A 16,051-nucleotide genomic window follows, 5' to 3' on the forward strand; every position below is an offset into this window, starting at 1 on the left:
CCTTATTGTAATCAAGGGGGGAATAGACCTATTTCCTAGTTTGCATGCATAAATTAATGAACACCCATTTCCAAAAACCATTTGTTAAATATATGATTAATATTTCATAGAAATTTTTTGTATCTAAGCCTTTTCAAAATTTAGAATATAATTTTCTCATCTATGATCTCTATTTTGTATGAAATAATTAGAATTTGGTCTTTGTTAAATGTATATGCAAGGAATAATTCAATATTGACAAATACTAAATATTAATTTGAATCTAATATAAGAAGTCATTAAACTCCAAAGGGAAGATCATTAATTGATTTCGATGCTCTTCATGATCAATTGCTTTGAGTATATGTAAGTGATGAAAATGCATGTCCATGAGTGGACATGTCTCTTTGAATGCAACAATTTCTTTCTAGTCTAAATCCTGATCCTAGTCAGGATTAGCAATAGTTCTAAATAAGTAAAGAGGGAGAGATCTTGAACCCTTACGAAATACTTGCATCAAGTATTAGACACATTGATAAGGTCGCGAGAAATGAAGTCTACAAACTACAACTAAACATAAAATATAGCTGAAACTAACAAGACAAAAACTTGAAATAGAAAAAATAAGTTGGGAGGCCAAAAGTAAATTCCTAGCAAACATCAAGAAGGCAAAAAAATAAAGCAAGTTGCAACTAGAAGACATGTAGCATCAAGCCACCCAAACCAATGAGCACCATTCAACAACCACTATTCCATTCACACCAAATCAACAAAAACCACCAAAATTTCAAAAAAATGAAACCATCAAACACTGTGATGAACCTCCTTATAGCAATATCGTGAGAATGCTCGAAATAACAGAATACAAAGTGATAGCAGAACTCAGAATGAATCTACTGATCGTAGGCCACTTCGAGGGGGTAACCTCCTTTGAGCAAGCTCAATACAATAAATTCGTCCGTGCCCATCAAGGGCCTCAACCTATTCTTATATACTGAGTACGATCTAGAAAAGTAATACTACCTATGCATGTGGGATAATAAAATATACTCACGGGACGACTTACAAAGCATATGCGTCCAACAACACTACTCTAACAAAATAAACAGAAGGAACACACAGGTTCCTAACATCCCCTCTCCCTTAGAAAAAAGCTTTGTCCTCAAAGCTTAAGGTGTGGAAATTGTTGTTGAATCTGAAGAAGGGGTTCCCAGGTAGCATCCTCTGGTTGCATGCCATGCCACTGAATCAAGACCTCAGAGATGGAGCGAGAGCGAAGCTGGCGAGTGCGCTGGTCAATGATTGCCACCGGCTCCAGGATAATGGATCCTTCCGTATCCATTTCAGGGAGAGTAGTTTGTGCTCTGACAGTGGTACCCAGAACTTTCTTTAGACAAGAAACATGAAAGACTGGATGAATGCGGAAAGAAGGAGGAAGTTCCAGTTTATAAGCAACTGAACCAATCTTCTGCAGAACCTTATAAGGCCCATAAAATTGTGGGGCCAGCTTATGACGCCCTTTCAGCTTTAGGGAGGATTGTTTGTATGGCTGTAGACGAAGAAAAACCATATCCCCAACTTGAAATGAGCGCTCAGAACGGTGTTGATCTGCTTACTGTTTCATCCGATTACGGGCCATGTGAAGATTATCCTGTAAGGTACAAAGAATCTGATCCCTGCTGAACAGACGCTAACCAATTGGGAATGGGCATAGAAATAGCGAAAAGGGAAGCTTGATTATCAAATGTGCGAGAAAGAGCATCTGCCACAATATTCTCCTTACCCTTCTTGTAGGTGATCTCATAATCATACCCCATCATAATCATACCTGGCTCTGATACCAGATGTGATGAACCTCCTTATAGCAATATCGTGAGAATGCTCGAAATAACAGAATACAAAGTGATAGCAGAACTCAGAATGAATCTACTGATCGCAGGCCACTTCGAGGGGGTAACCTCCTTTGAGCAAGCTCAATACAATAAATTCGTCCGTGCCCATCAAGGGCCTCAACCTATTCTTATATACTGAGTACGATCTAGAAAAGTAATACTACCTATGCATGTGGGATAATAAAATATACTCACGGGACGACTTACAAAGCATATGCGTCCAACAACACTACTCTAACAAAATAAACAGAAGGAACACACAGGTTCCTAACAAACACCAACCATCAAGCACCCAACACACACCACCCTAAGGTAAAAGACAAAAAGATCAAACTATTACTTATGCAACTCCTTGAGTTGGTCCATGAAAGAGTTCTTAAGTGGACAGAACGATATGGCCTCACTTATACCTTGGGAAGCTTGCAAATTGCCCTCCTCCTTACTTTGGATCTCCTCTCTGCACTTTCTCTTAGCTGACTTTTCTTCTAATGAATGCTTTAGGCCACCAATTTATGCCTCCATCTTAGCCAACACAAAATTATGGTGAGAAATCAAATTATTCATTTGGTCCCCTAGCTAGTCTTGAGTTTTTTTCATAGCCATTAGGGTCTTTAGTGTTTCATTTTTGTCTTCTTTCAAAGGCACCCTATTTTGGATATCCATCACTTGATCCTCAAGATGCTCCTAATTGTGTAATTTTTCACCCAACACCTAAAAAAATTCCCTCTAGGCTTCATCCCTATGGCTAGCCATCTGATCTTTAGCCTTGTGCTATGCTTCAATTATGGTCTCTAATATGTTAATTTTCTTGTGAACAATATACATTTGAAACAAAATCCATCTTGTCATTGTCTTTAACCTATTATTATAGTATATCCCCAACTCAGTTAAATGTAATACAAGAGCTTCCAAATCCACAGAGTTGTCTTCATTTTTAGGCACATGACTCGTCAAGTATTCTTGAGACACTTTAGGATTGTCAAGGAAACTTAAATCTATAAGAAGGGAAGGGGGAACATAGTAGAACTAGGGGATAAGGGTTTGAAAAATTGGGATGAATTTTTTGGATGAGCCTTTTTCAAATTCCTTTGAAACTTCAACAGTTTCCTCCTAGCATTTGGGGGGTCCTCTTTCGTAATTTTAGCTTTGCAAGGGGGAGGGAGGAAGAACACACACAATAGACCTAGAAGAGCTTTTGGAAGCATTGCCTATTTAAAAGAGGAAGAAATGGATGGGAAAGCTTGATTATTTAGCTTAGCCACTAAATGAGGGGAAGTTTGGAGTATCAGATTCATATTAAACTCAAACAACCTATCCAAAAGCTCCTGGTGTTTGGGAAGAGAACCCTTCACTTTATATTTTTCCACATAAAAAGAGAGATGAATAAATCCAAAATGGAAAAAAAAAAAAATCATTCCTCCAAAAATAGTTGATCATAGGAAACAAGTGGGAGTGGAACATCTTATACCTACCTTCACATGTAATGAACTAAATGAGAATCTTCACCACTTTCTATCATAGCCCCTTGATGACGTCTATATTAAATCCAGAATGTAGTCTATGTATTTTCTCCCTCCAATCTAGAAAATGCTCAAAATCCTATTTGAATGATATAGTTGTAATTCTCAAAATCTTGACGCCTTCCATACTTAGTCCAATCAAAGCCGAGATCGATTCCAAAGTCACAATGAAGGAAATAATGTAACACCCACAATAACATTCCTCGCATCCCACAATTCCACAATATTCTATGAGAGCTCTAGCTTGTAGCCTCCATACCAGTAATATCACTCATAATGCCTCCACACTCGAGGGTTTCCCACAATTCTAGATCATTTTAATATCCCCCCCCCCCACTTTTTAGGCTCAACTTGAAAAGGATCAACCCCATGCTTTCCTTCTCACTATAATTCTTCCTATAACATGAGTCTTTTATACCATGGAAACTACTTTAAGCACAATAAAAAAATACCAAACTTCAAACTCCAAGGCATAGGGGGGAATGGAAACCCAAAAATAGTAATAACGAGCTCATCACAAATGTTGGATTTCATTGCGATCTTTCATGATCACTTCACACACTTCCTAGGGATAGACAAGACATCTTACCAAATTTGAAATCTTTCCATAAACCTGCCACATTAGCCAAACCTGTCCACAATATGATTACCTTCATAGTAAGTGCGCACAAATGACATGTCATCCATCAATCTCAATGGGTGTCTTATTACCATTCCATCTTACTTCTACCACCTATTTTATGATGTTAATAATGTTTAGGGGATCCCCTTAAAATGACAATGCTTTTCAAATAACACCTAGTTAGCAACACAACCCCATGGTAAAGGGCATGTAGTTCTACCATTTAGGCCATTTGAACTCCTAGGTTAATGGAATAGGTCGCAAACATCTCCCCTTTTGAATCTTTGAAAAGACCACCCCCACTCGCCTGACCTAGGTTACCCATAGAAGACCTATCAAATTTTAACTTAACCCAATCAAGGTCGGGGGCCCATTTTAAGTTCCCACATGTGTCAATGGTAGGATTTTTTTAATTTCTCAACTTGTCCAGCAACCCCATAGATGAGTGGCTTCTCGGTCAAAAGAAAACAGTTTAGGGTAGTGACTGGTAGAATTGCGAGTCTTCATATTTTCCTGCACATTGTGAATAAGTCCCAAAAACACACACTTGGCTTTTTTTTCTTTTATCCCTACAAAACTTGTTTCACTTCTTCTAGATATACTAACTACCATAAAATAGAGGCTACCATTAGATCTCAAGATGAAAGGGATGAGAGGATGGGGCCTTCCAAGAGTTAACCTCTTTTTTGGGGTCATTGTTCCAACACCACTACAAATTAAACATGTAATAGTGTGTTGTCGGGATTAACAATAGTTAACATTTAACCATTATCTTAGTTTTGTTGGCACTTATTTGCATCTAATCTTGACAAAATAATTTGGAATTCTTAAATATTTTATCCAACTATGTCCTTTTTAATCAGGTTGTATGCATATAAGAACAACTTCATTTATATCTAGAAATATTCACTTATGTAAACAAAATAAGAAATTGGGAATATTGTTAATTGAATAGTAATCACTTTATAACCATTTTCTTATTCAAATTTTGACTAAAGCATGAACTCTCAATCTCAAATCTTTCATTAAGTTAACAATACAACATACAAATGCTAATGAATCAATAGTGAATGATGAAGGATGGATGAATAGAGCAAGGGTTTACAAGAATTAAAGTGTAGGTAAAAATCACACATAGATGCAACAAGTGCTTAGTGTAATATTCATTCTTGTGAAAATGGGTTCTTGTGAACCACTATTCGTGAAACATGGGTCAATTAATTTAACTCAAACTTCACAATAAATGGATGAATAAATTTAATGATATCTACGAGACCAAACTACCTATGATATAGAAGTTCTTCCTCAAATAATTGATACATGTTGTCAACCTTTACCTTTTTTTTCTTACTAAATATATGTATCTTCATAAGCTGTACACTCGATAATGAAATGTCATTCTATTTCTATAACTCCTTTATTACAAAATATATAGATTCTTTGTTCTTATTAAGCCAATAGGCTTCTCCTCCTGGAATATTGGTTGGATTGTCCGGATTTCCAGGCTGTCTTACGCCGAGAAAATTTCATAGAATGTTTCAAGTTGGTTATGGTAGCTTGGTTTTTGCAAGGTTAAAGTGGCAGGTTAATGTGGTCACGCCACAAAAATAGATGGAAGATTGGAAGGCAGCTTAGGTTAGGTTTGGTTTGTGAATGCAGAGAAAATCAAATGTATAATGCATCTTTCTTCAGTATTATGTCGACATCTATCAAATGTATAGCTTTTGCATGGCGTGTCTCTCCAGCTGCCTCCCATGCCCAGAATCAATGCAGTGTGAGTTAAATCTCCCCATTTCCTAATCCCTTGCCTCCGCCTTTGCCTTCACAAGGTAATAGTAGTACACTGGCTGGCCTTGCATTTTTTTCAAGCTCCATTATTTTTATATTTCATTGTTTCTCAATTGCATGTCACCCATTTCAAACCAAGGCATATCGAAACATTACAATCTTTTGTGCAAGAGAGAAGCAACTGAAAACAAATATCAAACTTTTCCATGTAATTGCAAGTGGTAGGCATGTTTTTAGTCGACAACAATATTAACATTAATGATGATTCGACAACAGACTTGATCGACCAATCCATAGCTTTGATTGTAATGTATGTGCTTTTGTCTTGAGTTCCGAGCTCTCCAAAGAAAGCGACCAAGCCAGTGGGTGCCTTCTTCGTATAATTATTTTCTTTTAGTTCAGTGTATTGTTTCTCATGATTTTCCATGCAAGCTGGTATGGACAATCATTTGGAATGGATGGACAATTAGAATTGGTACTTGTAACATTAAAAATAGTATGGATATCTCCTAAGGAAATTGATTTACTATTATAAAAGATCAAAGAAAACATTATATGTGAGACTATTCTTGGGCAGGAGAAGGGGAAGGGGAAGGGGAAGAGGATGGGAGGAGGGGATTGGGTGGAGGGATGACGAGAGTGGAGTGGTAAGGAAGAGAGAGGAAAATAGATGAAGAGAGAATAAAATGTAGGGAGGCAGATAGACTGATGGTCATGCAAACATTCAAGTGGAATATATAGTTTCACTAAATGGATAGATAGATAGATATGATAAAAGAAAGTAGAAAAATTGGAGTATAGATAGGGAGAGGTGAAAGATAAAGAGAGGGATACCATAAGATCGTGGTATGATGAGAGAAAATAGTGTCTATTCCTTTAAGTTAAAATGATTTTACATTGACATAAAAATCTATAAAGTTTGTATATGAATGCACAACTCCCATTACAATACATGATTGGCTATTGCCTTAGTCATAAATAGTAGTAAAACATTGTTCACTCAAAGTTTCTTTGCGCGGAAAGATGAGTTTCCTCTTTACTATCAGTTGCTTAATGTAAAACATCCTCACCAAAGTAATCAAAACAGCCTTGTACTCTTGTACTATAATGTGTTTCTTCAGATGAGAATTCACCTAATTATATATATATATATATATATATATATATATATATATATATTCATCCTACTAAATATCCTACCAAGAATGCATTAAACATTTTTCCATTTTGAGCATGTCTTTAGAATTGTGGAGTGATGTTATACAATAGCACTGCATATGGTAAAAGCTCATGACAATGATAATGAATGTGGCAATGCTTTAGCATGTGTGTGAACACGACAGAGCTTGGAAACTGTATCAATGTCTATAGTAAAATGGTGTCTATACATTGTAGGCATGCAATTAATGCTCTACACACTATGCAATTAGACCATATAAAGTTCTTGATTCTTTTATAGATATGGTTAAATTGGTATTGGAAAAAAGTCTATGAAGAGATGTAATAAATGTTGTATGAAAATATAATATTCTAACATGCTTGTACTCTTAGGCCCTCCTCTTAGTATTATTTGCCCAAATTTCTTATTTTGTCTTTATTTTCCTCAGTCTAAGTCTAGATATCCTTGAGGTTGGTATTACCTCTCATGGTATGCTTGGATATATGATATGGGGAGAGAGTTTCATCTATGTATAACTAGTTTAAGTAAACAAACAATACTTCCTAAAGCTTCATAGAATACATATACGTTAATGCCATCCTTCAACCTAATAAAAAAGATAGTACTACGAGCAATGTGGGACATTTCAGACCGCACGACTTGCACCAATCAAAGGTGCAAGTGCTAGTATATATTCCACTAACCGGTGCTACATCTGAGATTCATTGGTTTCTCAATTGAAAGTGATAGCACTATCCTAATTTAACTTGCTGTACATACATAATATCTGGATTTTTGCATATAGATAGTTTTACGATGGAAAACTTAAAAGACCAAACATTATTTTTTATTTGCTTGTACCTGGTTTGGAATCCAATGCCCTTGCGGAAAACAAAGGATGCATACATCCATTGGATATATTATTGGGAGTGGGGACATTTGACGAATGCACTAGTACACAGAGAGAGACAAATACTTCTAGTTTAGAACAGCTGGCTTGTCGAGGCTTTGTTGAACAATATTGGCAAATGGATCTGCAAGACAAATGCCAAGTACAATCAGCCCATAAGCATTCGCTGCCAAATAACTTCATCACTATCAACTTGTTTCAAAAAAGTTAAAATCAATGCTTGCGTACGCAATATGTTCTACAGCAAAACAACGTGTAAAATACGAGTTTGACTGCTGATTCAAACTTACTCCCAGTACAGACTCCAATGTTTAAATCATCAAGTGGGCCAGTCTTAAACATCACACACTAAGGAAGAAATTAAGTCTGGAAAAGTAAGTCAAACTTTGACTATTTAACACTTTTGCACTAGGAATCAAGCCTTAGTGTGTGATGTTTAAGCCATTCGCATCGGGTGGTAGAAAAATGGAGAATGAGTTGAATGTCCTTCCATTTTGAACATTTTTGTTATTTATATGAAAGCTGTGATTAATGAATATATATATATATATGTGTGTGTGTGTGTGTGTGTGTGTGTGTGTATAGCATTGCAACAATTGGAAGAATTTAAAAAGTTTCAATGTTTGATTTTTTTTAACTTGCTTGATGTGTGGTAGGTATATATCATGTGTTGTGATTGATCTATGCCATCCACCACATTCAATAAACAGGCATAATCCTAATGTCATGCAAAGCAAATATAATTTACTTGTTAAGATAAATAGAACTTCCACTTATTATATTAGAATGGGAAAAGCCATAGAAAGTTTAGATGTTAAGTGCAGAAATGAATAAGCCTACATACATCTTAAACTTCTCAATGTTAATTTTGATAAAAGGATTGACAAAAAGGAAGATTCTGTAATATTTCAGGATATTGTGTAGTCTTTATACGGCTTTACCAATGAATTAGTATAATTTGGAATTATTTTGTATTCTTTGTGGGAGGCACCTAACTGTATTAGGAATAGACTTACATATCTTACTTCTACAAAAATTTGAACTGGTGGCATCAGTTTCAAGAACATAAATTCTCTCTTCCAAGAACTTGCAATCAAATTAGACAACATACAATCTTACAAATTCAATTTAATGAGTAAGCATATATCTTACAGATTCAATTTAACGAGTAAGCCTATTGTCAAATAAAGCATAAAACATATTGACAATTTCAAAAACATCCAAACTTAGGTCCAAATGTAGAGACACAATTACATGGACTCAGATAGCAAGGACGAGGCCAGGCATTGATTTTGACTTGGGATCGTCAAGCTTGCTCTGCCAAAGAGGAGAACACAAATGGTTTCTTCTCCCAACTAATGAAGGAGGAGTTGGTTTAAATTCCTTGACAACAAGCGAGGTATTGAAGTATTCTCGAACTTGAGTAATGATCCCATTATCTACAGTCCAGACATGAATCCAGTAGCTGCATGACTCACTCTCCCACCCTTCCACCACGACTTTATTACCCAAAACAGCAAAGGAGCGTGGAAGAAAGTGGAAAGAAGAGGAGCCATGAGTGATAATGCCAGTGAGTGTTTGCATCAAGTAGTGACAATGAGGAGGGCCGTGGAACCACCAATCCACCTCGGAAGCCAAGTTGCCCTGAGATCTCCCTCCATCACCGCATGAAAAGGAAACATAAAGCTGCTGCACCAAACTGATCTTTTTCTGATCTTCTTCCTCCAGGATTGCCAGAACACAACTAAGTTCCACTGTGGGCAGAGGAAGTGAAGATTGCATTTTTTATACACATGGAGAAGTGGGCATTCGTGGGTTTATATAGAAGAAGAATCGTGGCATAATGGGTGCCCCATGGCTGTGTGATTTTGATGGTTCTGTGGGGTTGGGTGGGTAGTGGGAGCCCAGTAGGAAATGTGCTGGCTTCCTCCTACTCTCTGTCTTTTGTTTGCACAGCCACTGAGGAGAAGCACGGTGTTTTCTTCTTCTGATTTGAGGCCATTTTAAACTGGGGATTACGTATGTAGCTGGTTTGTAGAAAACCCATGCACGACAAGGCCCACAAGGAGGTAGGGATGGTTGATTCACTGGTGGGGATGGACTGGCTTACAACATGCTAATTGATTTATTGTTTGTGGAAGGACGGTTCTATTCATGAAGGTACTATTCTTTAAGTGTTGATAAGTAGGAGATATTTTTTTACAATGTTATTTTGCAATTAGAATTCAATTAAATAGTTTTCGAGTCAAACTCATTGACTCATGTTTCATGAGTCATGGTTTACAAGAATTCAGTTCTCATGAGAATGAATAGAACACTTAACACTCATTGTATTTAGGTGTTGTTCATATAGACGAGTACATCAAATTTCAGATAGTTGCCCATTCTAGTTCTATTCCAACTCAAGTGTGCTTCACCACTCCATGATCTGAGTTTAATTGATGGATGGACAAGGTTATTAGTTTTTGGAATATTTGGAATATTTATGCATGAATGAGTTCTTCATATAAAAAATAGTTTCATATAAAATTAAATGAAAACATGTTATGTTCATTTGTGTTTTTCAAGGTGTGATATTATGTGTCAAACATAGCAACTTTTATACATTCACTACATTCAACATTTTTATTAAATTTAGTAAATCACACACACACACACACACACACACACACACACACACACACACAAAAGATAATGAGCCAAAGCCTAGATTACTTATTATTTACTTTATTATTATTTGTTGAGATTAGTTATTATTATGTGTGAATCTTGGGTAGGCTCAAACCCAAGACCCCACACATAAGAGACTCACAATTTACCTTTGTGTTGTAGGTTCTTGCCTAATAAATCATTCCTCTTTGTTTCTATTGGTTCATTTTTTTTATAAAGTACAAATTTAGTCTTTCTTTCTTTTAAAGATAATTACAATTATTGCATTAGATCAAATGTGAAACTATGTTAAGTTACCGAATGGCAATGCCTCTATTGCATATGTCATATGTGATAGTGGACATGTCATGTCCACTTTTAATAGATTAGACTTTAGTCTACATTCTATTAAAGTGTATTGATTATCTCCAACCAAATATCTCAACAAATTCCCCAAACTCCATTTCACAACTTTTGTTTGTTCATCAATCTATAGATAATGGGATGAACTGAATTTCAAATTTGTCTTCAATTCCTTCCACAATGTATGCGAGAAATAGCCAACAAACTTGGTATACCTATAAGAAACTATACTCTTTGGCAGATCATGTAGTTTCACCACTTCTCTGAAAAATAACTCCGCCATATGAACAAGGCCACTAGTCATCTTGCTAGGAATGAAATGTGTCGGTTTTGAATATTTGTCAACTACCACAAATATTGAATCATGATCTCATCATGTCCTTAGTAAATCAAGAAAAAAATCCATGCAAACATCTTCCCATGACTTCTTAGGTACAAATAATGGCTGCTACAACCCCGTATTCTTCTTCACTCCTTTCACTATTTAACATACTTTGCAATATTGCACAAACTTCTTTACATCTTGCTACAACTGTTAGAAATAATAATTCTTAGTGTCCAACCAATCCTCCACTATGCTTCTCCTTGATGAGATTCTCTCTCATATAACTTTTGAGAATGCATGACTGACTTCCCTCGAACAACATACCATCTTGAATTATGAAATCCAACCACTTTGTCTTGTTAAGTGTAGTACAAGCTTTCCAAGCCTCACCAAAATTAGGATCCTTTGGATACAAATTCTTGAGTTCCTTGAACCCAACCACTTCAATCTAAATTTATGTCAGCAAAATTTGTCTTCTACTAAGAGCATTGACAAGTTTGTTAAATTTCCACTCCTGTGTTTCAAAAAAAATGTATAACTATGTAAAAGCTCAACCCACTTCAAATGACTTTGATTCAATTTTCCTTGACTATTCAAATATTGTAAAGATTGATGATGGTTAGTATACAAAATTAACATCTTAGAAAGAAGATAGTGTCTCCACTTCTTCAATGCCTAAACTATAGCATAAAATTCCTGATAAATATAGAATACTTTCTTTGGGCATCATTCAATTTCTCATTGAAATAGGCAACAAGTATACCTTGTTGCCTCAAAATAACTCCTATTGCAATACCACTAGCATCATAGTCTATGTGAGACACCTTATTAAAATTTGGAAGTGCTAAAATAAGTTGCTCTATAAATTTCTATTTCAATAGATTAAAACTCTTATCTACTCCTAAAGTCCAATTATATTCTTTCCTATCCTCTCTCATGGTTTTAGTCAAAGGCCCACAAATACTGCTAAAACCTTTGATAAACTTTTTGTAGAAACTATCCAAACCATCAAAAGATCTTACCTCTATTGTACTCCTTGGGGTAGGCCATTTGAGGATAGCCTTCAACTTCTAAGGGTTCATTTTTAGACCTTTTTTTGAAACTACAAATCCCATGTACACCAACTCCTTCTTCACAAAACTAGACTTCTTGAAATTTAATAGCAACTTTTCCTTCCTTAGCTTATTAAACACCTTATGAATGTGCATCAAATGCTCCTCCACTGTCTTACTAAATATCAAAATATCATCTAGGCAAACAATGACAAACTTATCTAGAAACTCCTTCAGTACCTCATCCACGAGTGCCATGAAAGTGCTTAGTGCAATGGTTAGCCCAAAAGGTATGAGTAACCACTCATACAATCCTTTCCTTGTCTGGAAGGAAGTCTTCCAATCATCTCCTTCTATGATGCAAATCCGATGGTACCCACTCTTTAGATCCATCTTTCTAAAATACACAACTCCACTCAAATAGCCCATAATACCATCCATCTATGGCAACATAAATCTGTACTTGATTGTGATCATGTTGATATCTCATGAATCTATATACATCCTCTATTACCCATTCTTATTAGGTGCCAATATTGTTGGTACAACACATGGACCAAGGGTCTCTCAAATCAACTCCTTCTGTAACAACTTATGAACTTGTATTCTCAACACTTCACTTTTTGTTGGTGTCATTCTTTGTGCTACCTTGTTTGGAAAAATTGCTCCTGGAATCAAGTCCATTTGGTGGCTAATCTTCCTCACTAGGAAAAGTCCATCAAGTACATTATGTGACACAATATCTGGAAACTCTTTAATGAAAATTGTGACTTTTGTAGATATTGTAGTTTGGAATTACAACAAAATACATATGTTCATACCTCATATATTTGAGAACTTGTTTTCCATAAACATGACATATTTTGGTAGTACTACATACCTTTTCTTCTTTCTCCTTCAATGACTATAGTTTATGTTTCACTCCATCCTTGGTTAGAGTGTAGGTATTTGCATGCCTATTATGTATAGCATGCATGTCAAACTACCATGACCTACCCAGTAACATATGACATATGTCCATAAGTATAATGTCACAAAGCACCTCATCTTGTTAGCTTCCAATCTTCAACTTCACCAGGAATTGCTCATTGACCATGACCTTATGGCCATCCTTCACCCAAGCAACATGATATTGATGTAGGTATTTCCGCCTCTTGAGATTTAGCTTCATGACCATATTTTTTCACACCAAATTGTCAATACTTCTACCATTAATGATCACATCACAACACACATCTTCACATTTACACCTTGTATGAAACAGACTCCTCCTTTGATGAGGTTCATTCTCACCACTAAGAAAGAATCTTTTGTTAACTAGGAAAGTTTCTCCTCTTTTATGATCTTTAGAATGTGATGATTTGACATGTTCATCAAAATGGGCTACTCTGTCCTGGCCTTCAGTTCTTCTATTAGTCCTTCCTTGACACTGGGAACACTTAAGTGCTCTATGCACTTCTTCACCTCAATGAAAACATTTTCCACAGAAATCTCTTCTTCAAGATCCTTTCCCTCTTCCTCGTTCTCATTAATATTTTGTGTTCTAATCAATGAAATGATTGGATTAGTTTCCCCTTTGGTTCTAACTACTACTATTGGCTGCATCCTTGTTCTTCTGGTCATCATTTTGGCCTCTATAAGATCATCTACTAGATCTTTCATTGCAACCTTTACCACTATTCTTGTTATCAAATTTTTTTTCATCTTTTCCTCAACTCTTAGGGAAAAATGGAATGCCTCCTCAATACTATTCATTCAAACCAAAATCAGCTTCTCCTAAATGATTGGCCTTAACATGTTAAGATAATGGACAAATTTCTCCCTATCAATTTTCGCATGGTCTATTCTAATGAGAACTCGATAGAACTCTTTGGTATGCTCTTGAACATATCTTCCTTCTTCCTTTAACCCTTACATTTTATTTAGTAGATCAAGCTCATAATCCATGAAAATTAATTATCACTTCAATTTAGCTATCATCCAGTCTCATCTTGTGATTTTGTCCTCCCCTCTTCTATTTTGATGCAACTCAACAACCGCACAACTTCTTTAGAACTCACAACAACTATTGATGGCATGCCTTAAATCTCTTGAAATCTTTGCTAAAAGTTCTACAAGTTCTTAAACTCACTATTCTCTCTAAAAATTCATTCATTGTGTGCTTTAAATTACTTTTGAAATTTGATATATAGGTCTCAAAAATTCAATATTAGGGCCTCATCAATTCTCTATATGAATAGTGGGTGAGATACAACTATCTCAACCAACATAACATAACTCAATTATAACATTTTATCATCCCTTCAACTCGATCAGAACCTCAACTTGGTCATAACTACCATTTTGACTTCGCCACTCAACACTTTCAAAACTTCATTATTGACACTCGATCAACACTAACAACTCAACTTGACACTCACATACATTACTCAAATTTAATCTTCAAATTTATCCTTGTACAACCATTATCATACACATTTGGACTTTAGTGCATTTAATCTAGGAACTGATTTGTAATATTTACCAATTTAAAACACATTTCCATTTATACCTCTTTTCTTAGTTTGAGGCAAGGGAATCAACTAATCCAAAAGTGTCATGAGGTCTCCTCAGTGAATTCATCTATTGATTTAGTAATCTCATAGCCTCTTTAGGTTTGTTCAACCTTTCAATGAATTCATTTTTATCTTTCAATTCATTCTTCAATCCATCATTTTTAGATTTGAGATTTGCAATCTCATTATTTGCACTTAATAATTGATTGAACATGTCAAATTGCTAATGAGTTAGACTATGTACCTCATTAATCCTTTCATCAAGACTTATAACCATTTGACTCTTTTCTTCATCAATTATTGCCTCATCTTCTTCAACATTCTTCTTTTGTTTAGTCACCTCACATACTCTTACTGCTTGTATGTCATGTTCGCTTTTTAGTGCTCTTATTTCTTCATTTAGAATGTTAGTATTCTCCAATACATATGTTTTTGTTCCATCAAATTCACTAGAACTACCTTCATCAAATAATTCTCCAATGATTTCTTCTTTGTATTGTGTGTCATTTTGTTGAATTATCATCTCTTACCTTCTCTTCAAGGATTTCCTCGATGTCTCCTTAGTAGCCTTAACTTGTTCAAATGCAATTTGAACATCAAGTTTCTAGTTTTCAAAAATCTTTCCCAGTTTTTAGGATTCTATCTTGAAGATCTTTAACTCCCAAGTGGTTAGACTTCTACCAAGACTACACAACTCTGATACCAATTGTTGGAGATATAATATGGGAAGTAAGATATTGAGGGGGATGGAGGGGAGGGGTGGGGTGGGTAGGAGGTTGGGGGGGGATGGCAAAGTGGTGAATTAAAATCTACAAAAAATTGAACACTTCAAACATGAATCATATTTGATATCTCCATCACAAACCCTCATTAAACCTTAAGTCTATATCAAAGAAATCATTCACTGCAATGTAATATCAGTTATAGCTTCTAATTGCATGAATAAAACTCACAAACATGTATAACACACTTGACAAAAAGATTTGGTAATAGTGAAACCCTCCAAGGTGAACGTAAAATTATGGTGGGGATGACACCCACAAAATCTTCACTACTATAGCAATAAATTGTGCTTGTTACGACTACAATGTTTGATCACTTTTGATGATCTATCTTATGAGGGGTCTGCCCCATTAAAGGCTTACAAGAATATTAGGTCTACCTTGATTAAAGTATTTTACATCACAACTAAGTGAGTACTTTTTTAGGAGATTTACAAAGGCTTATTAAAACCACC

At 35.6% G+C, this 16,051-nt stretch overlaps 1 protein-coding gene across 1 annotated transcript; it reads right to left on the reverse strand.

The window, feature by feature from the left end:
* Positions 1–9,130: 9,130 nt before the first annotated feature.
* LOC149550333 (wound-induced protein 1-like) lies at positions 9,131–9,652 on the reverse strand. The gene has a single exon (XM_089794459.1). The coding sequence runs from the start codon at positions 9,650–9,652 to the stop codon at positions 9,131–9,133; it is 522 nt and encodes a 173-aa protein (XP_089650585.1).
* Positions 9,653–16,051: the final 6,399 nt, after the last annotated feature.

Source organism: Cupressus sempervirens, chromosome 7 (assembly GCF_028749045.1).
Source record: "Cupressus sempervirens isolate cs-2001-9-10 chromosome 7, ASM2874904v1, whole genome shotgun sequence".
NCBI lineage: Eukaryota > Viridiplantae > Streptophyta > Pinopsida > Cupressales > Cupressaceae > Cupressus > Cupressus sempervirens.

Bases quoted from the DNA above. Each gene is read 5' to 3' on its own strand.
- LOC149550333 (XM_089794459.1), bottom strand. From the start codon at position 9,652: ATGCAATCTTCACTTCCTCTGCCCACAGTGGAACTTAGTTGTGTTCTG.